The following is a 27,547-nucleotide window of genomic DNA, read 5'->3' on the forward strand; positions in this document are numbered from 1 at the left end:
TATATGCGGTTCTTTTATGGATTTTTTACAATACTCAGATTCAAGAGACTTTCCTCACTGTTTCTTTAACTATTGCTTTTCTCCTATTTGCACTGAATTCTCTATTGTTATTTCTATTTAAGCATAATTTATAATAATAACAATAATAAGGATTCAAACTCACTATTCTTTTCTCACCACTTTTCATATATTTCTTCTCAGCTTGACAAATTCATTCTATGAAAGGTCAGCCTTCTTTTACTGAGTTTTCTATTTAACTTGTCAACTATTCCGTTGATGTAGCAGAAACTAAGATCTTTCCTGGAGATTCCATCCATCCTATCACAGATGGGGCTTGGCACATACCAGATGGATTCTGCTCCTTATTGAGACTTTGCCTGTCCTTTGGCCTTCCCATGAAACTTATTCTGTGATTTATAGCAACTGGTTCCATCTGTCACTTGGACCATCATTGCTCTCAATAAATAGAAGGATTTGAAGAATTTCTTTTAGTTTCTGGTGTTTTATTATGTTAACTTTATCTGGAAAAATACTTTTATGCCATGCTTCTCTAGTTTCTTCTTTTGATTCAATTTTCTTGGTCTATTCAGGTTGCTATACCAAAGCATCATAACCTGAATAACTAATAACAGAAATGGCTATGAAGTACAATGTGAAGTACCCAGCAAATTGAGTGTCTCTTTGCTGAATAGCTGCCTTCAAGTTTATGGAAGATGCCTTCCCAATATTGTTTCCCCTGATGGAAGGAAGAAGCTATCATGTGCTAACCATATGTTAAATTCACCACAAACAAAAACAAAACAGGGATGTCTTTAAAGCTTTCTTTGTGACAGCAGTAAAACCACATTGATGGTCTACTTATCTCTCAAAGTCACTAAATATCTCCAAACAATTTCACATTGGAATTAAACTCCAATATGAATAGGGGATAAGGCACATACTTTTTATGGGTAATATAAAATAAGTTTCATCTTAATAAATCAAAAAAATTTACATTACTTTTGAACTTACACAATGCCTGCAAAGTAACTCTAAGAGATAATCTAAAAAAAAAAAAAAACTTTTACTGGTTTCTACTGCTGATGCAATTTTTTTCCACTTAAAAATGGCTATTTTTCTCACTATTATTATTAAAACACAAAAATGTTAACACTGATATTACAACATAATTAACAATCACATAATTTTCTAGATTTACATGAAGTTATGTAAAAATATTCCAATTTTATTCTTTTAAACCTCTCAATTGTAACCATTGTTCAAAATGTAAGTGTCCTTCACTAATGATGGTTAGTCAAATTAATTTTGTGCTTATAAAGCCATGTGCCACATAAGCATATTTTACTTAATGACAGTCCACACATGCAGTAATGATGCCTTAGATTATATCACCAAGTGACAGCTAAGCTAAATTTGTTTGCATACCATATTATATTTTGATAATAACATTATTAGCTAATATGTCCCTCAAAATGTACTCTATTGTTAAATGTAAATATATATGATTCAAATGCACTTAAAACACTTATCGCAAATATGTTTTACTTTCTAAAAATTAATTTTTCTCTATAGCTGAGGAGATGATCACTTCTGAACTCATTCATACATTATGAAAAATGTTTGTCTTATTCTTGTCTATCCAGTATTCCCTAACCTCTGTTTCAGGTTTTACCAATCCCCAAATTTTATGCCAATAAAGATTTATTATGCTAATGTCACATAATGCTTATTTAGGCATTTATGATTTTATGACATATAAGCAATATAAAATATTTTCCAAAGGAATCATTGTAGACCAAAACTGGATAAATCAAAGATCTATTTCAATTAATAAAACAAAAATACCATTATAAATATTATTATTTGCCAATTCTGGGGTGTGGGACTCACACCCTGAACACTGTTCCTTGCTTCTTCTTACTCAAGGCTAACACTCTACCTCTTCCACAACAGTGCAGCTTCTGGAGTTTTCTGTTTATTTGGTGCTAAGGACTCAAATCCAGGGCTTCATGCATGTTAGGCAAGCACTCTACCACTAAGCCACATTCCTAGCCCCAAACAAAAATATTCTTTAAGACTTGGTTTTTCAGCTCAATAATTTTGTGCCTAAGGCATAAAAACCTTATTAATTTTCATATATAAACATATTACTGATACATTCATGGACCCATATTTCATATAAATGATTCAAAACTATTAAACAGTCCCAGTATTTACCTTTAGAAATTAGAAGATAAAACTTTATAAATTTACTTTAAGTGAAAGCCTAAACAGAAGATTACCTTTTTCAATGCAGGGCAGAAATTAAAGAAAAGCCGGCGGTTAAATGCTTTGAATCTTTCAGGAAGATGCCAGTTCTGAATTATTTCTTCATCAGAAATCACATGATGATCCAATGCCTTTAGAGCCCATATACTATTAACAAGAACATGTCTGTATCCTGGTTTAAGGCTGACTGGACAATCAAACATAGTGAGGGCAGTGAGGTTTGGACAGGCAGATAGCACACACACATTCTTTAACTTTGCAAACCCATTGTCATGAAGATAAAGAAGTTGGAGATTCTTTAATCCTTGCCAAAATGTGGTATCTGGTAGAGTCTTTATCTGAAATAGTATTAAAGATAGTTATGCTTAAATATAATATTCACAGGAAATACATGAAAAAAATCGTAAGAAAGAAATATTCAACATCTAAAATCCAGTATTTCCCAAGTGGAAACTTCCTATTTAAATCAAATGGGATATGTGCAATAATCTAAAGCATGACTGGGAAAACAAAATACAGTGGGCCTTGGGAATAAGCTGTTCTTAATAGTATAATGAAATGTACAATGTAATATTTTATTCAGTGATATCGGTAATAGACCACTTCTCTCCTTTCAAAACAATGTTTGTTACACAAAGAATTAAATATGTGGGGTGTGTGGTTTAAGTGGTACTGGCTAGTAAAGGGCCTGAATTCAAATCACAGTATGGGGAAGAAAAAAAGTGTTCAAACTATTCTTAATTTAAGACTATACACTTAAGAAGTAAAATGTAAAAAAATCAAACCTTAAATCATTTATGTATTTTACATCAATACTTTTGTTTATATTTTAATGGTGTGTTTATACATATTGTATATTTTTCAATTTATTTTTTGTTTACATTTTAGGTGGAAGACAATCTGAAAACAATTTATGCAGAGAAAACATAAGTACTTATTCTATGTAAAGTTCACTTAAATGAAAGTGATCATTGTTGCTTACCTGATTTCCATGGAGGTCAAGTTTGATTAATTTTATACAATTTTTCAGTGGATAAATATCTGTAATAAAATTGTTTGAGAACATGCATACTCTAAGAGAGATGCATGATTGCAAATTTTCCATTGATTTTAAGTGAAGGCCATTAAATTTCACAAAAACAAAATCTTTTTGATTTTCAACTATATTTTCATTATAGTGACTCCATTCTTCATGACTAGTTAGCTCTTTTAAGATTGTTCCATGAAACATCTAAAAAAGGAAAATTGCATTAACTTTTTTCAACATATAAGTATTTACCTCAAAACAAAATATTTGCTAAGAGGTAATGAGAATAAAAAATAGGCAGAAATGTTAAAAATTTAAAGGAATATTTAATCCCACAGAATCTTTTGTTCCAAGGTACCTAAATATCAAACATTCTTAGAACTACTACTGACTGAAAATTATATCACTGTCCTCAGCAGTGTACGAATCAATAAATGAAGAAAATCAATGGGGTTCACAAATATAACTTATAAATACTATCTCAGGGGGTGGGAATATAGCCTAGTGGCAAGAGGGCTTGCCTCATATACGTGAAGCCCTGGGTTCGATTCCTCAGCACCACATATATAGAAAACGGCAAAAGTGGCACTGTGGCTCAAGTGGTAGAGTGCTAGCCTTGAGCAAAAAGAAGCCAGGGACAGGGCTCAGGCCCTGAGTTCAAGGCCCAGGACTGGCAAAAAGGATAAATGCTAAGTACTATCTCACACCAAACAAAGCTATACTTCTATGTAGCCAGTATAATAATATTGTTTTAAGAATAATGTTAAATACATTAACTAAATTAACACTGAATAATGATTCAGTATAGTGATAATCTTGGAAGAGGCTAAAAAATGCAGGCATGGGAAGATAAAGTGCAATACAGACCTTCCATTGGTATAATATCTGCTTCCTTTTTGTTTGTTTGTTTGGTATTGCTAAGGTTTAAACTCAATCTGACCATGAAGCACTCTAGCTCTTGAGTCATGCTCCCAGAAATTCGTGTTTTGGTATATTTTCCAAATAGAGTCTTATATTTTCCCCAGGCATTCTTTACTCTAAGCTGGAATCTTAGGCTAGGATCACATCACCATGCCCAGCATTAATACTTGTTCTTTAAATAAAGGATAATTTTTATGCCATGATATCATGTATTTTTATGTTCAACTAAGAAAAAAATTGGTTTGTGAATTTTTTAAAGCTTTGAAGTTTGAGTAAACTAATTTAAAACTTTGATAAAAATGCCTGTATTATGCATTACATAGTATGTCATATTGTATAGTGTTTATATAATACTATATATGACATCTCTCATATATGTAGCATATATATTGACTTCACACAAGACGAAGTAACCTTATATTAGAAGATTCAATTTTTATCACACTCTAGTAACATAAATCACTATAATTCAATAAGAATGTGAAAATTCAAAACAACTCATACTTTATTAAGACAGTGACTACATTTGATATCCTAGCCAAGGTCTAAAATTGTAATCTTCAAATTCTTATATTACTCATTAAAAGGCAGATTCCTGAGTCCTGTTTGTTATCTACTGCACTAGAATCTTTTAGCTAAATTTGAGGATCTATTTAACAGAAACTGTGTAAATCTTAAGAAAGATCAATCTAAATTACAAGGGTATCACCTTTCCTAACTCAAAGATCCAGGCATGAACAAAGAGATAAAATGAACTCTTACAAAACCCATTAAATTCTAAAGGCTCTGGCATGTAAACCAATATCAACATTTCATCCCATCATTTGTATTACCCCAAATAAAAATATCATGAGAAGTCTTTCCTTTCAAAGCCTATTTTCCATTTTTTCCCTAATAGACTAATTCAAGGATGGCTTATGATAGAGGATAATGAAAATCCATACATGAAACATGACAGCGTCTTTCAAAATAGAGTAGGGCACTCAACCCTTTCAGCCATAGGCAAAATGAGTTATACTGTCTTTTTAAGGACTTCTTTTGTTGATGAACTGTCTTAAGTTGAATAGAAAAATTGACTGAGAACTATCAACTTCCCATATGCTCCACTCATGACCATCACTTCTAATTCTCTACTGATAATCTTTCATTGTGAGGTACAGTCATTTCAAATATTCCTTTTTATTTCCATAGTTTTGCCTCTTTGAGAATGCCATATGAGGGCATACGCTTGGAGTGTACTGTGTATACATCTTGTTAGCATCTTTCAGACAATACCTAATTAAGGATTCTTATTAGCTATGTTTTTTAAAGAATCTCATTTTAAATCATTGAATAACTTTTTATTTTAGATGATTTTTGTCATCTATATGGTGGTTCAATGTTTGCAAAAATATAAATAAAGTTGCTGTAAGCATTTGGGGAAATATTTTTATGTGGAAATTAGTTTGAAATTAATTTGGGTAAATATCAAAGAAAATCCCACTGTTCATGATACAAATACAAATATTTGTGATAGTTACATGAGATATACTGTATGGCTTAATTTTCTGACAAATTGCCACTGTTTCCTAAACTGGCTATGCATTTTCATTTTTAGCAATAAATGTAAAGAATTATCATTCACACCTTCAGCAGATTGGTTTTAGAAGTATTTTGTATTCTAGCATACCAGTAGGTGATTATTGGTATACTATTGTTTTAATTTGAAATCCCTAATGACATATGATTTTGAACATATTGCCATCTGCATATCTTCCTTGTGAGGTTTCTAGTCAGATCTTTGGTCTACTTTTTTATTGGATTACTTTCTTATTGCTGAGATTAAATACCTTTATACTTTAGATATCATGTATGTGATTCATATCCTACTGTGAAAAGGCAGTCTACTGCTTGCCTTTTCATTTTCTTATACTTTACAACTCATAAAATCCTGAGTTTGGGCAATCAACATCCATCCACAGGGAACATCACAAATACTATTTCTTTACATACATCAGAAAGTGATCTTCAACTGTCTATATATGCACCAGTATAAAATTATATACTTCTTCATATATATAAAACTATATATAATTATGAAAAGCAATAATAAAAGTATATATATATATGACTTTTACTTAAAAACTATTTCTAACACTAATCCATTTCAGTCTATTGGCAAATTTCTTTGCAGAAGATACAACCTTATTCTTGGCACTTATTTTCAAACATTCCAAAAACTGTCATTTACTCAGTATAATTATTAATATCTATATACTTATCAATGAGAAATACATTTTATTTTAAATTTCTTTCATAAAAAGGGGTTATGTGTTTTTATATTATTAATACAGTGCTGTAGCAATGATGGTAATACAATTTTAATTAATTCACTGAAGTTTCTGGATAAATGCTATTGTATCTGAATATTCCAATGATGTACTACTAGAATTATTCATAATACAAATACAAATGTATGTGATAGTTGCATACATGAGACATACTAGTCTAATGAATACAAATTATATATAAAATAATCCATAATAGCGGTAGTGGAATTGTTCAAAAATTGATTATTTTACAAAATATTCTATACTTACATAAATCATTCTTATTTCGTTGAGATTAATAATACAACTTTTTAAAATTGATATTTACTATAATTGAGAATTATAGCCCATCTCATCTGTTATACTGTGTTCCCAAATTTTGCATAATGGGAACTTTGTTTTCTACATAAAATGGCTAATACATGGTTAGGAAATTTATGTGGTTGAATTCTTGCCTAACTTGAAAACTTTTTGCCAGTATGACATAAATTTTAAGGAACAAATATTGAATCATACAAATCCCAACTGCAGGTAATTTTAATATCACTTAATTCAATGCTTTTATTTGCATTTTATACAGATACTTTTAGCTTTATAAAAAGGTATCTCATAAGTAAATAATCTGCAAGAATTAAAACTTGTGTTTAAACACAAGTGGATATTAAATCCAAATTTGAGATAATTTTCATCATAATTCTATGCTTCTATTTTTCATTTGTACAGCTGCCTTCATTTTTTAGCTTTAATCAGAAAGATGTATATTATCAGCAAAAAAAATGTGTATGGGCTAAATACCAGGGTAATTATTCAGAGTTAAGATTCATGACTCGAGAATTATTTTTAAGAAAAATCTCTAAGTTATCTGATTCTTAAAGTTTTAAAGCAAGTCTCACATAAAAAAGTGAATTAACTATTGGTAAGGAAAATAGACAATATTAAAATAGTGATTTTAATTTAATTCAGTGATTTAAATTCTTAAGATTAACACAGTGATTCTTACTAAAATGAGCTGAACTCCTCTTTCATCTTGTTGCATGTCAAATTCTTGATGAAATTTTTCTACAAATCAATAATTCTTGAACAAAGATACCATAAAAGATATATTTGTTTGTGTGTAGATACACAAAACTGGAAGAGGGACTTAGTCTATGTAAGTATTTTCTGGGAAGAAAGCAGGCGTGGGCTTTTATCAAATGCAGAGGCAGTAAAGTGATATAAATCTGAGTGATTGTAAATTGTGTAGGTCCACAGGAAGTTCTTATGTCAAGAGGCAAAATGCCTATTCTGGTGCTTCTCTAACTTTATGAGGTATTGCTAGATTCCAGAGAATGGTTCTATCTGCATTTATTACTGATAATGTCTATGTGACAACTTAATCTCTGTCAGCAAAATCTCTAATGCTCACAGGAAGGTTTTTACTCTCTTTTTGAGCATTCTACAGTGGTTTTAAATTCTGTTATCTGTCAGGAAAATTCTTATGCAACTGATATTTAGTTATTATTTATATTTCTATACCATTCTCAGATCTCCAACTAATAAGTTTGATTGAATTCCTATTAGCGTGAATGCAACTTTAGAATCAGAAACTTGTTTCTTAATGTTTGGGCTAATTAAAGAAGAATAAGTCTTTATCATGAGACCCAGAACTAAGTCAGACTTCAATAACTATTAATTTTCTAAATATATCTATATTTTCATTTCTTCAGAGACTGAAATCCCTGAAAGTAAATTATAATGTATTCAAGCCTTCTAAGTACAAATGACAAAAATTCTCTTTCCATTAAGTTGAAATTCCTTAAATGGCTTCATCTTAGTTTCTATATATGAGATAAATGTGATAATTGTCTTTCTGAATCTGATTTGTTTAACTAATAAAAATGATGACATCTAGTTCCATGCATTTTCTTGTAAGCAAAATTATTCCCTTTTATAGTAGCTGACTAGTGTTCCATTTTTATAGGCCTTTTAAATGATTTTCAGATGCTTCTTAAACTATTGTCTATGCCTGGTATTCTCACCTCAGTCATAGTGCATTATCTAGAACAAATTATTCTGATATTCCAGCGGTTTACAAAGAAAAAAAAACTGAGATGTATGTTTTTCTGTGCTTGTGATCCTCAACAAATTATGTACCCTATACGTTCATTTTTCAACTTTACAGTCAGAATAGCAGTAATACTTTATAGAGTTGTTATAAAGACAAATAAAAGTCTTTAGAAAGATTTAGTATTCTTTTGTCTTTCTTTCCCATGGTTTTACCCCTGATGTCACTGTAACTGATTTTGGTACCCTGGATATTGTATATACGTGTGTTGAAACTAGGAAAGGGAAGGGGAATATCAAACTGGAGAGACAAAGGATAAAAGACAAACCAATGCAACAGCAATACTTACAAAATTATATGCTGTAAACCAACCGTACAACTCATGGGTGGGGGAGTCAGGAGGGGACAGGTGGAGGAGAATGAGAGAGGAGGTGACAACTTGGATAATAAATTCATGCACTGCCTTACGTATGAAACTGTAACCCCTCTGTTCATCACTTTGACAATAAATAAATAGGTAAAAAATTTAAAAAGATTTAGTGTATCATCAACACTATCAATTGTATCAAGTGTATCAAGTTCAATTAAGAATTACAGATAGAATGTATTTGCTGAATAGTAACTCAAGAACTTCCAGTTGTCTGTTACATATGAAAAGACTAGATATAATAATCACTCCATCCTAACAGCATATTAAAACAAGCTCCAGAAAAGGAAAAATTAAAAACTCTACTTAGGTTTTTAGACAAATGAAGTAAGGTGTAAACCACTGTCCTACAAACTGGAGCAACAAACAGAGATCCATAGATTTCTCAGAACCATAGAAATAGCAAGAATGTTAGGACTTATCAGATAGGACAATGATTTATTTATTTGTTTGCCAGTACTGAGACTTGAACTCAGGTCCTCATGCTCTCACAAGTTCTCACACACAATTTTCCCCTGGAATTCTACTACTTGTCCCATGCCTCCAGACAAGGAAATAAAGATATATTTAATATATGAAAGGCTTTCATAGAAAGATATAAAATATAAAAGAATAGAAGGATAAAGTAATAATAGAGATGGGATTCTAGGAGAGTGTTTAAAAAACAGATTAGAAATCTCAAAAATTGTAAAAAAATGAATGCTTTTGATTCTTAAAGTGGATATAAGTAAGGGAAGAACTTCCAAGTTTGAGGCTACATTAATAGGAACTTCCTAAATTATTTTTTCATGGTCATCTAATCTAATCGTTTATTCCGAACAAAATAGCACTAGAGTGATATCTGACAGCTACTCTATTCAACTACAGCAGAATACATAGTTTAATCAAATTTATATAAAACATTCATTAACCAAGGCAGACCAAATTCTGGGTAATAAAATCAGTAGGGTATAGTGAAGGGGGAAATATTTAAGATATACTTTGAGGGCCAGTTATGCTAGTACATATCTGTCATCCCATCTACTCCAGGGGCAGAGATCACAAGGTTCAAACTCTGAGGTCAGCACAGAAAAAAAAAAATTAAAAAACATTGGGAAAATCCCATTTTAAGAATTAAGCCAGCCTCATGGTCCACAACTAAGACTGGCCCTAGGCAAAAAGTGAGAGCTTATCAGAAAAATAACTAAAGTAAAATTAGCCTACAATTATAGCTCAAATGTTTAAGGACCTACCTAGCAAGGACAAGACTCTAAACTCAAAACCTGGTAACAGTAATTGAGAATCAAGTTGGGGGGGCGGCAAATTGAATACAGAGTAGCTGAGTAAACAACTGCAAAGTAACTTCAGCATGTCAGGAACAGGAGGAGGTGAAAAAGAAGCAATAAATAGAAATATTTGGCAACTAGCCAAACACTCTTTGTCTCCTACTAGAAATGCTTTCACACAATATATTATTTTCCAATTGACTTTAGCATAATTAGCTTTTGGGGGGAGGGGTTACACAAACACACACACACACACACACACACACACATCAATACTGGCACTTGAACTCAGGGTACTCTCCATAGTCTCTTTGTGCTCAAGGCTAACATTCTGCCACTTCAGTTACGGCTCTACTTCCATATTTTTCATGGCTAAATGGAGATAAGAGTCTCACAGGCTTTCCTTCCCAAACTAGTTATGAAATGTGATACACAGATCTCAGCTTCTTGAGTAGCTAGGATTATAGGCGTGAGTCAACAGAGCTTAGCTGAATACCCTTTATAAATAGATAATCACACTAACATATCCACTGTGCTTGATTTGTGTAATGGGTTTGGTACTTAGTTGGACTGGGAATTTATGCTTTTAGAAGATAATACTAAGGATAATAACTGAAAATTTCTATAGTAGTATAAGACTATTTTAACAACCCTAATGCACACATCAAAGTATAATATTTGTTTATATTCATTTTATTACACCGAATATAAAAAAGTTCTAGATTTTTTTACTTTCTATAATAACAAGCAAGAAAAGCTGCTACTACTCAAGATAGTGTACAATACTTTTTTTTTGCTTAAAAATTAATGAAAATTTAACCTGGTGAATTAGCTCACAGTTGTAACCATAGCTTCCTGGAAGCTGTGTTCATGAAGATTGGCGTTTGAAGCTAGCCTGGGGCTAAAAGTGAATGAGATCCTATATTAGCCAATAAAATATTTAGCATAGTAGTATGAGACTAGTTAGTATCCCAGTTATGTGGAAAGCATAGCTGAAATTAAGGTATATTTACTTCCAGCATAATTTATGTGAGCAATGTTGTCATACTGGGAAAAATAGTATGCATATTTATGCTCATTTTTCATAGATCCAAGAAATGCTCTAATTATGCTTGTATATGTCTATTATATCACTTTCAAAGTTTTTTTACGGTCTGAAATTTATTATTTGGTTACTTTTTCATTTTTCACTTCTCATTGTCAGAATGTGAAATACCTCATATAAACCCAATTGACCTTATTCTTTCGGGATCTCAATCTATCCTTATAGTTGAATGTCAATTCCAGCTATATGCTGACAAATTAGAGTTGTGTCTATAACCAGATCTCTCGCCTTAACTCCAAACCCATACGTATAATACACAAAGATACCTATACACACACAAACTTCCACTGCATATGGATAACCAAATTAAAGATTCATTTTATTACCCCCAAAACCTTCTACATAGTTAGCTTTCCTCATCTAACAGCCATTTGTTCTTCAGGCAGTCATTTTTTACTCCACTCTTTTTCTCATAGCCATTCAAAAAATATTATGGGTTTTCCATTCAAAATGTGCCCAGAATATGAATTAATTTTACCATCCTTACTGTTGCCACTTCAACCACATCTTTACCAAATTCTCTCTGCCTGTATTATTTCAGTATAGCCTTTCTAATCTATCTCTTCCATCTTTCCTTTATTGGTTGTCACATCTCTGAATGATCCTTTTAATCTTAGACAAGTCATACCAAAATCCTCGCATAGTTTTGTTTCACTGGAGCAATCATAATCCTTCATATGACCTGTTATTACACTCTGAATTTCTACTTTCTTTTTTGTTCACATTCATCCCATCGAATCTTATCTATTTTACAAATGTCCTTTGAATGTATTGCTTTTTATCAACAAAATGTCTTCAATGATAAAACTGGCAGAGCCAGACACCGGTAGCTCACATCTAAAATCCTAAACTACTCAAGATACTGAGATCTTAGGATCCCAGTTCAAAGCCAAGCTCTGGAGGGAAGTCCATGCGAGTTTTATGTCCAATTAACCCCCAAAAACCTGGAAGTGGAGTTGTGGCTCAATTGGCAGAGAACTAGTCTTGATGTAAAAAGCTAAGGGAAAGTGACCAGGCCCTGAGTTCAAGCCTAGTACTGACACTAACAAAACAAAACACACCTCTGTAATAGTAGTCTACATTTTACTCAAATAATCTGACTGCTTTTATTTTAGAGGGAATTAAAAAGGTCAAGACTTTATAGGAAAAACTAAGTTTACTCACAAACAGTAAGTCTATAGGGCCTTTATTGCCTATGCTCCTATAAAAAGACTAATGGAGGCTTCTCAAATGAAACGATATAGGCTGGTTAGAAAAATTCTAGGTTTTGGACTTAAATATCTTCCTTAAATCTTGGGTTACTTATAAATTGTAATGCCTTAAGTAAGTTACTAATTCCTCTGATTCCACTGTTTTATGTATAAAGATAAAGTTAACCAGTAGTGCTCCTGACACACTTACTGTTCTTCCAGAGAAATAACTATAATTTGCTAATGAAAATACATCTTCTAAGGCCTACTTTTCCCGAAAAATAATACTGAGTGTTCTAATAAGCACATATAAAAGGAAGTCGGAAATGCAAAATAATACAAATATTAGAGAACTGCCTTATACCGCAGAGGGGTGTTTGGCTCACTGTCAAATGTTTCAAGCACAGAACCTCCACTGCCCAGAGACAATACAGGCTTGTAAATATTGAGACTGTGTGCCTGGATCTGGGCTGGGGAGACTGACAGCTCTGAATGACACCGGGGTTGAAAGGATGGAACAAGAACTTCTTGGGAACTGCTTCTTACTACAACAAACCTCCAGCGTGCACGAATCACCTTTGTAAAGAAAGTTGGAGCCTGGGTCGCGGCTCCATCTTCCCCCTAACGCGTTCCAACTCTCGTCTGTCTCTCCCGACCTGAACCACTCACCGGGTCAACAGGGCTGTAAGGCCTTACGAGCTGGAAAAATAGCAGCTCAGACCCTGCACAGACCAACAAATCTCTAGGTGGCCATCTGCTCCAAAGTCTGTTGCTAAGGAAACGGAGCAAGCGTCTGCCTCAACCCCATCAGGACTCTCAGGGACTGTGAAGTTACTGGCGGGCGGGCTGTAATGACGTGCATGGAGGACGCAGGAAGAGGCGGGGCCGAGGTAATGGCGGCGGGGGGGGTGGGGTGTCAGGGTCACGGGCATTCCAGCGCGCATGCGCATGCTGACTGCATTTGCGCGCGCTCCCGACGGTGCAGCCATGGCGGCAGCCTGGGTCCGGCCAAGCCCATCTCTACGCGAAGCTACTCAACGAAAACTGACGAAGTTTTCAGAACTAAGAGGTAGCCTAGGAGGAAGCAAGATGTCTGGGGCAATGCAGAAGGGAGGGTGCCTGTCGTATCCGGCAGTTTGCTGGACAGTCACTTGCTGTCTGCCGGACAGTCACTTGCTGTCTGTCTGCCTCCTCCCTGCAGGCCTGGGACTGTGACCCAGGAATATCTGAATCTTCCTTGTCAGTTCTGTGTCCTCTCCTTCCACACTTCTTATGCTTCACCTTGCTTGATCCCAGAGATAAAAATAAAGGAGAAAGGGAAAGAGAAAATGGCTAATCTTTGACCAGTAAAGCCCCAATTTTGTTATGTGTTGAGTTAACCTCTTCAGGGAAGTTATTTTCAACAAATCAAATGTCACAGCGTTTTGCAAGTAGATCTGATTTTCCTCTTCTCAACCTCAGCCACCCTCCTCTAGCTCACCAGTTTAAACACTTAACTGAGAGGAGGAACAGATCATCACACGGAGAAGATATGATTTAAAATTAAGTGAAAGTTAAGTTGTTTTTTTTTTAAGTATGCTACTTCCTGTACACCTGCACAACTATCTAGTCACACTCTATTCCATTATATCTGCCTAAAACTGTGCAGAGCTCCGTATTTGGAAAATAACGAAACATTCCAAACTGTAGGAACCTAGCTGACAAGTCTTGTTTTTTTTTTTTTTTTTTTTTTTTTTTTAGCTAATTGAAACGTTTATTCATCTTATTTAATGGATAAGGCGATTCCCACTTTAACCAAAAGTTCAGTCTTTCTTTTAGTGCGTTGGGGTGATTTCTGTGATCCAGAATTTTGTGCCATAGTCTAATAGCCCGAATACACTTGTGTGGTTCATCTTACATCACCTATATAATAACAATGAAAAATATATCAAAATACAAGTAAAAAATGAAGCATGCATATTTATAAACAAACCCTAAAGGAATGGGTCTTAGTTTGAATCGTAGCCAGCATACACTTGCTGGTTATGATAAACAAAATGGATTTTGAAAGGTAGATATTAGGTATTTGTTACTTTATATGTTCTTATTTAAGAATTGAGTTCGAGTGCTTTTGTCAAAAAGTATTGCTTAAATTTTGAAATAGGAGAAATTATGAAGCATAATGTTGAAGAACAAAAGGAAAAGAACTTTGAGAACAATCCTCAGAACTAGTTAAATAATACCAAGTATAATAAGATATATTTTTGAAGATGTTAATAAATGGTATCATTCTGGTTTTTCTTTTAAAGTAGGCAAACCTTTGATAGAGAATTCTGATTATACTTATCATATTCCTGCTTTTTCTAAATAGGCAAACCTGTGGCACCTGGAGAATTTTGGGATATAGTTGCAATAACAGCAGCTGATGAAAAGCAGGAAATTGCTTATAGACAACAACTATCAGAAAAGCTGAAAAGAAATGAATTACCTCTTGGAGTTCAATATCATGTTTTTGTTGATCCTGCAGGAGCAAAAATTGGTATGCATTTTTATGGACACATTTATTACATAGATTCTAGGAATAAGAATAACTGAACACAACCTTGTCTGTGCTTTACAATTTATTAGCTGCATAACTCCAGTCTTGGCCTTTACAGACCTTAAAATTTGAATGTAAATTGACTCTTTTTTAAAAAACTATAAAAGGCATAGAAAATATTCTTAGTTATTTGCAGTGTACAACTTTGAGAATGTTGTTTAAAAGAAAATGTTAGTAGTTTTAAATTTTATTGAAATTATTGAAAGCACGTATGGCCCCTTAGGATCAGAAACAAGAAGCAGTCTGCAAAGGAACATGGTCCAAGCATTTAAGTACCCGAGAATATTTATTTGAAAACTCATACTAAAGCCAACTCTGTCCTTTGACCTTCCATTGTAAATAAAAGTAAATGCGATTTTTCCAATGGTTATTTTCCATATGATACTTAAAACTGCACACCTTCATAACAGAGATAGAATGTATGTGTATGACATTAGCATTGTTCAGATTAGCCTCTACCTTTTTAATACTCATTCTAGTATATTGTTCCCATTATATAGATACAGCTCTGAAGTAAATTGTTAAGCTTATTTAACTTGACAGTAACTGTTAAGTTTAACAGTGGTCATAATATTGATGTGGTACTTAATATTTTATTAGTATTACTATTCTTAATTAGTTGTTAGTAGTTAAGATTTTTAAAAGTATTTTTATGAAGAAAACCTAATTTATATATTGGATTGTATCATGTGGGAGAATTATCTAAATGGGTTTATGATGTAACAATTTGAATACTTGTAGTTAAAATTCTTGTTACAGATTAAGTTATTAATAATTTGGGGACAATATTAGCAAATTGCTTATTATTGAGGGCAGTTATTTGTGTTTATTTCTTTGCCATAAGATATTTTGATTTTATTCTTTTACTAGTACTTTTTTCTATCCATTTAATTATAGAAAAAATCCATATGTTTAATTATTGTACCTATATTTATTCTCATTACAAAAAGTTAGTAAATTTCTATGAAACCAATTGTGATTTTTAATTTACTTTTAAGGAAATGGAGGATCAACACTTTGTGCTCTTCAAAATTTGGAAAAGCTATATGGAGATAAATGGAATTCTTTTATTATCCTATTAATTCACTCTGGTAAAGTTATACTATGTTAATTTATATTTTCTTTTGAGTATTTTATTTGTGATAATCTCTACTTTTTAGAAAAAATTTTTGAAGGTATCTTTGGAAACATTTCTTTTTTGTTTTTCTTACTACTTTTAGGTTGTAAGAAATTAACTACTTCTACAAAATTTACCATTAAAAATAACCAGTCATATTATCAAATATTGTTTCATTTTTTTGTATGCATGTAGAAAATTATTTTTCCTATAACAGAATATCTAATTTGAACAATTCTCTAAAATTCCTTAGAAGGGATTCTTCCTTTGGAATAAGGCTGGTTTAACAATCTTAGCCTTGCTGAGGCCTTCAGTAGTCAAAGGCTGCACCATTTACCAGAATTTGAAAAGAAAGTGAGAAAATAAAAGACTGAGAAGTAAGTATGTAAGTGGAAAATAAATACAAGAAAGAACATTTTAAAATGGAAAAATGAGAGGTCATAACTGCAGAATAAGGAGTAGGTAGTATTTTAAATTGAATACTTTCAGGTAAATAAAAATTTTGCTTACATGTTGATTTTCTCTATATGTTAGATGATTGTGTGTGGTACAGAAAGTTAAATATGCCTACTAATGAAAATTTTGCAAGGACTTACAAGTCTAGGAACCTGTATTTTAGAATTATTATTCTACATGGCTTGGCCCTTTATTCCTTTCGAATTTATATATAGTACCATGATATATATATTTTTTAAGATAATGTCTATATATCCCAGTTCTGCTTTCAAGACCAACTGAAAGTATCAAAAAATTATTTTATTCCAGAAAAATATCCAACTACAAACTTGTTAGAAAGTTAAATTAGACATCAGAAAATATAAGCAGAAGTATAATGGGCCCCCACTCTCCATGGGTAGAACATATTTAACAAAAAGAAAATGGTTCTGTACTGAACAAGTGCTGTCATTTTTATGTCATTATTTCCTGAACAACACAACATAACAGCATCTATTGAGATATAAGTTCATTGTGTTAGGTATTTTAAATAATCTAGACATTTGACTGTCCAAGAGAACACATGCACATTCTATGCCATTTTATTTAAGGAACTTACTACATTTCTCAGATTTTAAAATCCATGTGCCATCTTGAAACAAATAACGTAGATGAATAGCTAGAGGTAGTTTTTCATGCTAAACTTTATTGTTGTTTAGTCTTTGCAAAGGAGAAAAATAGTTATCAATAGCCCTCAGTTCTTGAGTAATGTGCTATGTTTGAAGTACTTTTTGTATATTATTGATCTCATAAAACATGTGAAAGTAGATACTATTTTACCTTTGCTACTTTGGAGTAATTCCAAAGACAAAAAGCTAAACATGGAGAACCAGTATGATTTCATGTTTATCTCACACTTTGTATAGTATCTATCTGTCACTATTTATGTTGCAAGACATGTATTATATTTAAGAGAACATACCTTTTTACTTTTCTTTTTTGATCCTGGGGGTTGAGCTGAGGGACTGGGTGATGTCCCTAAGGGTAGCCCTCTACAACTTGAGTGGCAGTGCCACTTCTGGCTTTTTCTGAGGAATTTATTAGAGGTAAGAGTCTCATGGACTTTCCTTCTGGCGCTGGCTTCTAACTGCAATCCTCAGATCTTAGTAGCCTTCTGAATAGCTAGGTTTACAGGTGTGATCCACCAGCACATGATGAGAACACACTTTTCAAGGAATGAAAAAGTTATACTATCTACTTTACATGGAAAGAGCCAATTTAAATGAAAAGCAAGTATAGATTTTTAAATATTCTTAAATAAATTTCCCTTCATTTTCTTATTTTCCTTTATTTATTTTTATTATCACAGTATTGTACAGGGGGGTTACAGTTACATACGTAATGCAGTGAGTACATATCTTATCAAACTTTTTACCTTTCTCTGTTTCCTTTAAATCAGTGTAATAATTTGAAGAAATATGTTGCATGTGGAAAGAACTTTCAGTAGAAAACTACTTTTTATTGTGTCTCTGGGCTGGGAATATGGCTTAGCAGAGAGTGCTTGCCTAACATGCATGAAGCCCTGGGTTCGATTCCTCAGCACCACATAAATAGAAAAAGCCAGAAATGGTGCTGTGGCTCAAGTGGTAGAGTGCTAGCCTTGAGCAAAAGGAAGCCAGGGACAGTGTTCAGGGCCTGAGTTCAAGCCCCAGGACTGGCAAAAAAAAAAAAAAAAAAACAAGAACAACACAACAAATTGTGTGACTCTATTAGCTTTTTTGTAACTATTTTTCCTATGAAGTAAGTGCTTAATATCTGAGTTTGTACATGATCGAGATTTTTTTTTGCTTAAAGTTTAAATAGAGGGCTGACTTTTAGGCTTTTGTCCTTTTTCTCTTTACACAAGTGATTCAAAACTATCCACAAGCTACATAGTACATTAAACTAGAATGTTCAAAACTGAATTACTAAGTGAAATTATTGTAGGATAATTGTTCCTTGAATTTTTAATCTGGATTTTGTTATTCTTGATCTTCAGTAACATGTTTTATATGTATATATATATATATATATATATATATTTTAGAGATATTTTGCATTGCAACTGATAACCACAAACTTAAAAAAGCTTAAAAATATTGTATTTAAAACAGTTATTTTTTAAATTTTTATAGGTGGCTACAGTCAACGTCTTCCAAATGCAAGTGCTCTGGGGAAAATTTTCACTTCTTTACCACTTGGTAATCCCATTTATCAGATGTTGGAATTAAAATTAGCCATGTACATTGACTTCCCCTCACACATGAATCCTGGAATTTTGGTTACCTGTGCAGATGATATTGAATTATATAGTATTGAAGAAGCAGAGTATATTAGTTTTGACAAACCTGGCTTTACTGCATTAGCTCATCCTTCTAGTTTGACTGTAGGTACCACACATGGAGTATTTGTCTTGGATTCTTCTAATTGTTTAAAACAGAGAGCCCTTGAATACAGATGTTGCTATCGCTTCCTTCATAAGCCCAGCATAGAAAAGATGCATCACTTTAATGCTGTTTGTAAACCTGGAGACTTCTGTCAACAGGACTTTGGTGGAGGTGACACTGCCTGTCTTCAGTTAGATTCTGAGTATGTTTATACAGATAGTCTCTTCTATGTGGATTGTAAATCAGCAAAAAAGTTACTTGCTTTTTATGAAAATATAGGCCCACTGAAGTGTGAAATAGATGCCTATGGGGACTTCCTGCAAGCACTGGGACCTGGAGCAACTGTGGAATACACCAAAGATACATCAAATGTCACAAAAGAAGAATCAGAGTTGGTAGATATGAGACAAAAAATATTTCATCTTCTTAAAGGAACGCCATTAAATGTTGTTGTTCTTAATAATTCCAAGTTTTATCACATTGGAACAACTGAAGAATATTTGTTTCATTTTACTTCAGATAGCAGTTTGAAGTCAGAGCTTGGCCTGCAGTCCATAGCTTTCAGCATCCTTCCAGATATACCAGAAGGCTCTGCTAAAACATCTTGTATCATTCAAAGTATATTGGACTCAAGATTTTCTGTGGCACCTGGCTCAGTTATAGAGTATTCCAGATTGGAAACTGATGTGTCCATTGGGGAAAACTGTATTATTAGCAATTCCTATATTATAACCAAAGCTATCCTACCTGCTTATTTGTTTTTGAGTTCTTTAAGTTTGAAGATAAATGGACACTTAAAGTATTCAACTATGGTATTTGGAGTGCAGGATGACTTGAAGAAGAATGTGAAAACATTGTTAGATATCAAGTTGCTTCAATTCTTTGGAGTCTGTTTTCTGTCCTGTTTAGATACTTGGAATCTTAATGTTTCAGAGGAACTGTTTTCAGGAAATAGGGCATGTTTTAGCTTGTGGACTGCTCGCATTTTTCCAGTGTGCTCTTCTCTGAGTGAATCAGTTACAACATCACTAAAGATGTTAAATGCTGTGAAGAACAATTCACCATTCAAATTGAACAGCTTTCAGCTGTTGTCCATTGAAGAAATGCTTCTTTACAAAGATGTAGAAGACATGATAGCTTATAGAGAGAAAATTTTTCTAGAAATCTGCCTAAATAAAAAACACTCTGATTTGGAGATGTCTTAAATATATGTTTATATACATACTTTGCCTTTCATTGGTAATCATACATGCACAAATGTATGGGTATACATACACAGCAACAACAACCCCTGTTACTTTTGGGAAAGGTGATAGGAATGATTAAGATTCATTGATATTCACGCAATGTCACTATGGATATTACTTTCGTATTTACAGTAATCTCTTTAGTGGAGCTGTTATGTTGCCATGAGGACTAATAACAGTTCCAATTTCTTACTTTCTTTGCATATACTCGTGACAATACTGAGAAACAATCAGTCAAAAGGGGAGGAGAAGGAGAGAGATAGCAAAGGGTGGGAAAGTAGAGAAAGCACAACTTCAAGGAAATAAGAATTGGTGGGAATCCTGGGTTATCCCTGTTTTGGTCTAAGTATATAAGTGAAATATCTGTGTATCAAACTAAGAATTAGAAAATGTCAGATGTGTGTTTTAAGTTAAATTTTGTTTACGTATTATCATAAAAGTAATATTAAAACAGGAGTGGTTATATGAAGTCTTTGACTATTTACATGTATATGCTACTGTTTATTTCCCAAAGTGAAAATTGATGTGGTATTGTTTAACATCAGTTTACTTGAAGTACTTTCAGAAGATGTTATGTGCTATTCATAAATATAATTTTATTTAAAGTGCTATGATTCTAAGAGCCACTTATGTTCTAAGAAGAAAACACTCAAGGGCACATTGGTTCTTTGAGGTTTGGGTATGTATTGGAGATCTTTTAGGTAGAATAGAAACATTGATTTTCATTGTGAAACCTTCTTGCACATATACATATAAAGAAAAAAAAGTTACCTCACTTTGATGATAAAAAATAAAATTAATTCTAGAGGGGGATAAAATTATAGTAAATGTATTAGTAATCTAAAAAAAGAAAAAATGTGAAATATGAAGATATATTCCAGACATTTCTGCAGCTTTACAGTCAGAATCAAAGACTGGCACACTTTCATCTCAGAAAGTTTGGTATTCATATGCCCACCCAGTAACATCTTGTTTTGTCCAAATTGTCAGGACTACACTAATATCTGAGTCTTTCATGTAGCTGTAGACCACAGACACCAGTTCGTTGATCTCTGATGCTACTGCTTTCCTCTTTGACAAAATTATTTTCATTTTGCTTCATTTTGATCATGCTCCTAAGAGACAGGTGGTTTAAACTCGAAGTAAGTGAGAAATTTCTGACAAAAAATTTGATGCTGTATTAACACATCAAAAATATGAAAGTAGTATACCACAAATCACTTTTCTGGCACGTTTTAGTCTCTGAATAAAATAATTCACACCTTTTTATCTATATGTTGTATCAGCAATTATAAGGCCTGCATGTTTAAATATGAAACACCTCTTGATTTATATTTTGTTGCATGAGCACAACATTTAAATCATACACTCAGATTTTAAAAGCAATTGAATTATTGCTTGTAACTAATTCTATTCCATAAACTTCCATTAACAATGACTGGAGGAAGATATGGGAAAAGTACTACTTTAATATTTACACTCCAAACAGAACAATGTATCAAGGAATATTAAATGGGGAAAAAAAAGTTTAAAAGATATCCCAGTGATACCTGAAAAAAAAAAAAAGAATCCAGAATTAATTCTCACAACTTCTGGTGGTCTAATTACCTACATAAATATTTCCCATGTTATATAAAGATTTCCAAGTTCAGCAATAGAGCCAAAGTCAAAAGGCACCTTCAATAAAATATGTGCATGAATTTCATGTAGCTGTTAAAGATAGAACAATAAGTCAGAAACAACACAATCATATGTACATCATGTTGCCCTCTGCCCTTGGGCAACTTGTAGGCCCTCTTATAGCAAGCACCTCAATTTAAACTAGTAGAACCAAGAGAGAAAAATAAGTTTTTAAATGTATTAACAATATTCATATTGACATGTTAATATGATAGTCTATATATAATATGAACCTATATAATTTCAGATCTCTGTTAAAATAAAACTAAGTATTGATCTATGTATACATGAAGCCCTGGGTTCAATTCCCCAGCAACACATATACAGAAAACGGCCAGAAGTGGCGCTGTGGCTCAAGTGGCAGAGTGCTAGCCTTGAGCAAAAAGAAGCCAGGGACAGCACTCAGGCCCTGAGTCCAAGGCCCAGGACTGGCAAAAAAAAAAAAAAAAAAAAGAAGAAAGATTATAGATAGAAAATTTTGTTAGGGCAATTTCTATTGAGATTAAGATCACAATTATTACTTAAACCTAGCGAAACTATATTGCCCAATTTGGCTATAGTTCAAGTATACCAACATTTTAGGTCAAGGTAAAATTCAAGATGCCATAATAAGAAAAGCTCTAGCTGCCCTATTGTCTGATATCTGGACGACTAAAAATGAAGGGCAGCTTGGGAGTCAGTAGCTGACTCGTATACCCATGGCTTCTCATGAGGCTGAAATCTAAGGATCAAAGTTCAAAGCCAACTCATTCAGGAAAGTGTGAGACTCTTATAGCCAATTAAGGACTGAAAAGAAAAAAAGCCAGAAGTGGAGCTGTGGCTCAAATAGGAGAGTATTAGCCTTGAGCACAAAAGTTCAGGACAGTGCCTAGTCCCTGAGTCCAAGCATATGGAAGACTGGTACAAAGAAAAAGAAGGAGAAGAAGAGGAGGAGAAAAAAGGAAGGATGAAAGCCTGAAAGGAAGGAAGGAGAGAGAAATAAAGAAACAGAAAGAATAAAGAAAAAGGAAGGAAGGAAGGAAGGGAGAACGATTTCTGTGAATCATTAACTATTGTCCACCTGTAAAGTAACTGGACTTTAGTGCCTAGGCAAGGAAGTGTTTGAAAGCTAAACATCATAAATATTTCCTTCTAGGCTACGTGGAACAGTGGTCTATCCTTTGGAAGCCTATGGTTATAAGGATATCTTAGCTATTCCGTGTATAAATTTCAACCATTCAGAAAGCAATTCATTTCTGATTGCTGCAGATAGTCACAATCAATCAACTAGTGTCATTTCCTAGCTATCTGTTTCATAATTATGATCTCTTCAATGTGCCTCAGTGCATTCCTGAGACAATCTAAACTCTAATGTGTACATTCTTTAAGCACTCCTTTATAATGTGTTTTTGGTCTGCTTGTTGAATCTCTAGCCTCCTTAAAGACATTTAATAATATCTTTGCTGCAACCAACATTTTGTGACGAAGTAATCTGTACATGTGACATTTTCTCTGTAGAGCATTCAAATGGTTCATGACTTCCTTGTTGGAGAGTGACACATTGTCCAAGAAAGAATTAAAGCATTTACCTGTACATCTTGGGGCAAAATTCTTTTTTAAAAACAACCTTGTTGAAATGAAGTAAGTGTTCATTTCATTTGCAGGTTGAGAAGTGTGCGCTGCTCAATGAAGATTTACATGAATCGTTTCATTCCTATTATTTTTAGCCTCAGGCTTGAGAAGGTAAATTATAACTACCAATAAATACACTGTTCTTTAGACAAATTTCAAGCAACTTTATTAACACCTAGACATAAAGAACTTTGGCTATATAAAGATAATAATGATCATAATCAGTAGTCAAAGACCATTCACTAATAATATGTCACTGCAGTCAGTTTTAGTAAACAGGAATAAAGGTCACCATTTACTATGGATGGCCAAATATATTTATTTAAGCTGGCCTATGAGGGAGGAGGGCAAGAATAGATTTTATTGAAATTTTCTTTAGCTTGTTACAACTGACATTTAGACACAAATAATTTTCCATAAATTCAATAACAGCAATAACTTGTGATGTTATCCATGTTACTTCCTAGTCTTTAAACCTCACACATGTTGTGATTTTTCCATATCAAAAACAAATAAGCAACAACAAAAACAAATTGGACATCTGGTTGCTGGTGACTTGCTCCCTCCTGTAATCCTAGCTATTCGGAAGGCTCAAATCCAAGGATCGCAATTCAAAGTCCATGAGACTCTTATCTCCAGTTAATTACCAGAAAACCAGAATTGGAGCTGTGATTCCAAGCAGTGGAGTGGTAGATCAGAGCAAAAGAGCTCAGGAAAAGAATTGTATTGGCAGCCACCACTGCGCCACTGCTGCTTCTTGCTCACTGAGCTCCAGCAAAGAAGTGGTGAGCGAGGGCCCTCTCTCTCTATTCCATGGGTCCTACCAAACCGACTGCCCGCAAATCCACAGGTGGTGAAGCTTGCAGGAAACAACTGGCAACAAAAGCCCCTCGCAAGAGTGCGCCCTCCCCTGGAGGGGCAGATAAACAAAAGGATTCCAGGCCAGGCACTGTGACACTTTGTGAAATCAGACGCTACCAGAAATCCAGTGAGCTTCTGATTCGAAAGCTCCCTTTCCAGGGTCGGGTACAGGAAACTGCTCAGGACTCCAGAACGGATCTGCGCTTCCAGAGCGGAGCTATTGGAGCTTTGCAGGAGGGAATGAAACCCATCTGGTTGGCCTTTTGTAATATACCAATCTGTGTGCTATCCAGTCCATACCTGTAACAATTATGCCAAAAGATATCCAGGTAGCACGCCGGATACATGGAGACCAGCTTAAGAAGCCACTAAGGGGCTGGGAATATGGCCTAGTGGCAAGAGCGCTTGCCTCCTACACATGAAGCTCTGGGTTCCATTCCCCAGCACCACATATATGGAAAACGTCCAGAAGGGGCGCTGTGGCTCAGGTGGCAGAGTGCAAGCCTTGAGCCAGAAGAAGCCAGGGACAGTGCTCAGGCCCTGAGTCCAAGGCCCAGGACTGGCCAAAAAAAAAAAAAAAAAAGCCACTAAGATGGGAAGCATTCCATTCTCAAAGCAACCCCCGCCCCCCTTTCTTGTTATCAGTAGTTCTGAATGTTAGCTCCCCCACCCCCACCCACCCCCTCCATGGGGTCAAAAGGTACCTAACTATATGATTGCCAGTGGGAAAATAGGGGACAGAAATCAGGTGTTGGCAGTTTTTCCGTTTTCATTTTTGTGTGATTCTTTTAAAAAACATTTTTGGTCAAAGTAATGTACCAGAGGTTACAGTTACAAAGGTAAGGCAGTGAGTACATTACTTATCAAACTTGTTACCTCCTCCTTCGTTTTTCTTCCACCTTCCCCCCCTCCCCAATTGATTCCCTACCTATTCTCCCTTGAGTAAATTTTTAATATAACTGCGGAGATATAAAGCATAATGCAAGTCAAAATGTTTCAGTGATCAAGTTTTAGCAGTTCAACTTTACACCATATATAGATATAAATAGATATATAAAATATATGCTTATATATTTATATGTATATATAAACTTTATAATTATAAATACACCTGTTAAAATTTTCTGGACAGTGCCAGCATTTGGATTTCTTATTGATGTAAAAAAAAATGCTCAAGGCCCTGAGTACAAGCCTCACCACTGACAAAGGAAAGAAATTGTTCTTAATCATATTATTTACCAAGTCATTGTATCCTAATGAATGTATTCCCTTTGAAATTGTCTTGTGTTAGTCAATGTAAGATATACATCATTGACTTGTAGATTTGGATATACACTTACTTAGTTCATGTCTCACTCTCACTAGAAAAACTAAATAGACATTTCCATTTAGGGAATGTCTGTATTCATCTTATCAATTCTGATTTTCTCTGTGCAGATAAATGGACACAATGGTCAGCCAGATTCTAGGAGACAAAAGTGTAAAAATTGTACATGGCTATTCACATACTTCCCCTAACACATTTCATGAAATAAATTAGCAAGTGAAATCTATATATTGAAAACACAACCACATCTTTTTTCAACAATTACCAGATTGCTGCTACTTAAACTGAATAAATAGCTTTTTGATCACAGAATTCCTTCTTATATGTTGGCATAATAAATTATTATTTACATTTATTCATGAAGGCAAAAATCAGAAATTACAAAGAAAAATATTTTAAAAGTTGAGTTTTACTAGACATTTAGAGGAAAAGTACATAATGATCAACCTGACCTTGGTGATTGGATGTTTATATATACCATGTTTCTCTGAAGACTTACTTTTGTATGAAGATTCTACACTTCTGTTTTCTACAAGGTTTTGCTTTTTGGTACTCTACAAACCACCACACAGATTTAGTTTTGCCATTATTATCTTTACTATGTGTAATTATATGTTACATAGAATTTCACTTTACTTCTGGATACACTGAACATGATCACAAATTCTATACTAAATTTCACAGGTATAAAAAACTTCCAAATATTTGTAAAACTCTGAAGACAATATTTCTTCACAATCGTCTTTGCCATAAGCATTCATTTCTGATTATTTCGTTTTTGAGAGTTTAGCATGTCATTTTTCTCAGAATTTTGAGTTCAATATCCGCTTTTTGCTACTTGTTTCTCAAGTCTACTTTCCCACAGCTACCATAACACCTCTTCCTCATAAGAAAAAGAAAACCCTTGTCATGTGTGCAGCAAACTTTTTGAATAATTACAGCTACAGAGAAAGATGATAAAAACAAAAGGATATATCAGAATAATAAAAACAACATGGATAATAATTGTTCTTGTAAATCTATCACCAGCTTCATCACACAGAATTTATTCACTGTCTTATTACAATCAAAAATTGTTTTTGACAATTCATTTTCTCTTCTAACAACCCCTCCTCTTCCATATATATATGTATATGTATATATATATGTATGTATGTGTATATATATATGGCTAGGAACCTAACTTGTTCTCATTCTAAGAGATAACCTAGTACTTTTCTCTGAACTTCCAATTCTACACACTAGGCTGAGATTTACATACCCAAATACATCTGGATCCCCAATCCTCAACAGAATCACAAGATTTTCATTATCAGTATCTGTGTGTGTGTGTGTGTGTGTGTGTGTGTGTGTGTGTATACATTTGATTAATTTGAGAAAGGATACTTACAGACTTTCCTGTCTAACTTTCTGGCCAACTTAGAACCATGATCCTCAGATCTGAGCCTCCTGGGTAGCTAGTACTGGAATGAGACACTGGCTCTCAGCTCTGAGATCTATTTTCATTAGAACTTTTCATGTCCCCTGTAACCTACCTCCTTCCCTTAACTTTGAAGAGTGAGGATAAAGAACACTACCACATTGAAAAATAGTTACCATTATTAGTTCTTGATTGGTCACATATAAGTATTACCACCATTTTCTAGGTAACAGCATCTGTTTCTTCTTATTACTAATTGATAGATAATTCCTCTGATGATAGTCTGACG

At 33.7% G+C, this 27,547-nt stretch overlaps 3 protein-coding genes across 3 annotated transcripts in view; 2 read left to right on the forward strand and 1 right to left on the reverse strand.

The window, feature by feature from the left end:
• Lrriq3 (leucine rich repeats and IQ motif containing 3) overlaps positions 1–13,381 on the reverse strand; it is a 92,709-nt gene extending 79,328 nt beyond the window's left edge. Inside the window, exons 1-3 of the mRNA XM_048352135.1 lie at positions 13,226–13,381; positions 3,251–3,499; positions 2,283–2,606 (exon numbers count right to left, since the gene is read on the reverse strand). Of these exons, the coding sequence (XP_048208092.1) occupies positions 2,283–2,606; positions 3,251–3,499 (573 nt within the window). The 5' untranslated portion in view covers positions 13,226–13,381. The remainder of the gene's footprint in view (positions 1–2,282; positions 2,607–3,250; positions 3,500–13,225) is intronic.
• A 125-nt stretch (positions 13,382–13,506) lies between these two features.
• On the forward strand, positions 13,507–20,968 carry Fpgt (fucose-1-phosphate guanylyltransferase). The gene is made up of 4 exons (XM_048351588.1): positions 13,507–13,625; positions 14,907–15,074; positions 16,133–16,225; positions 18,861–20,968. Exons 1-4 carry the CDS (start codon positions 13,544–13,546, stop codon positions 20,315–20,317), a joined length of 1,800 nt encoding a protein of 599 aa, XP_048207545.1. The 5' UTR covers positions 13,507–13,543; the 3' UTR covers positions 20,318–20,968.
• A 3,430-nt stretch (positions 20,969–24,398) lies between these two features.
• Positions 24,399–24,878, forward strand: LOC125355306 (histone H3.3A-like). Its single transcript, XM_048351590.1, has one exon. It carries the CDS (start codon positions 24,464–24,466, stop codon positions 24,815–24,817), a length of 354 nt encoding a protein of 117 aa, XP_048207547.1. The 5' UTR covers positions 24,399–24,463; the 3' UTR covers positions 24,818–24,878.
• The last annotated feature ends 2,669 nt before the right edge of the window (positions 24,879–27,547 follow it).

The sequence above is a fragment of the Perognathus longimembris genome, chromosome 7, assembly GCF_023159225.1.
Source record: "Perognathus longimembris pacificus isolate PPM17 chromosome 7, ASM2315922v1, whole genome shotgun sequence".
In the NCBI taxonomy this organism is placed as follows: domain Eukaryota; kingdom Metazoa; phylum Chordata; class Mammalia; order Rodentia; family Heteromyidae; genus Perognathus; species Perognathus longimembris.

Excerpts from the sequence above, each read along its gene's own strand:
- Fpgt (XM_048351588.1), top strand. The coding sequence starts at position 13,544 with ATGGCGGCAGCCTGGGTCCGGCCAAGCCCATCTCTACGCGAAGCTACT. Across the intron at positions 13,626-14,906 it reads GAAGTTTTCAGAACTAAGAG|GCAAACCTGTGGCACCTGGA; the intron begins GTAGCCTAGGAG and ends TTTTCTAAATAG. Across the intron at positions 15,075-16,132 it reads TCCTGCAGGAGCAAAAATTG|GAAATGGAGGATCAACACTT; the intron begins GTATGCATTTTT and ends TTTACTTTTAAG.
- LOC125355306 (XM_048351590.1), top strand. The coding sequence starts at position 24,464 with ATGGGTCCTACCAAACCGACTGCCCGCAAATCCACAGGTGGTGAAGCT.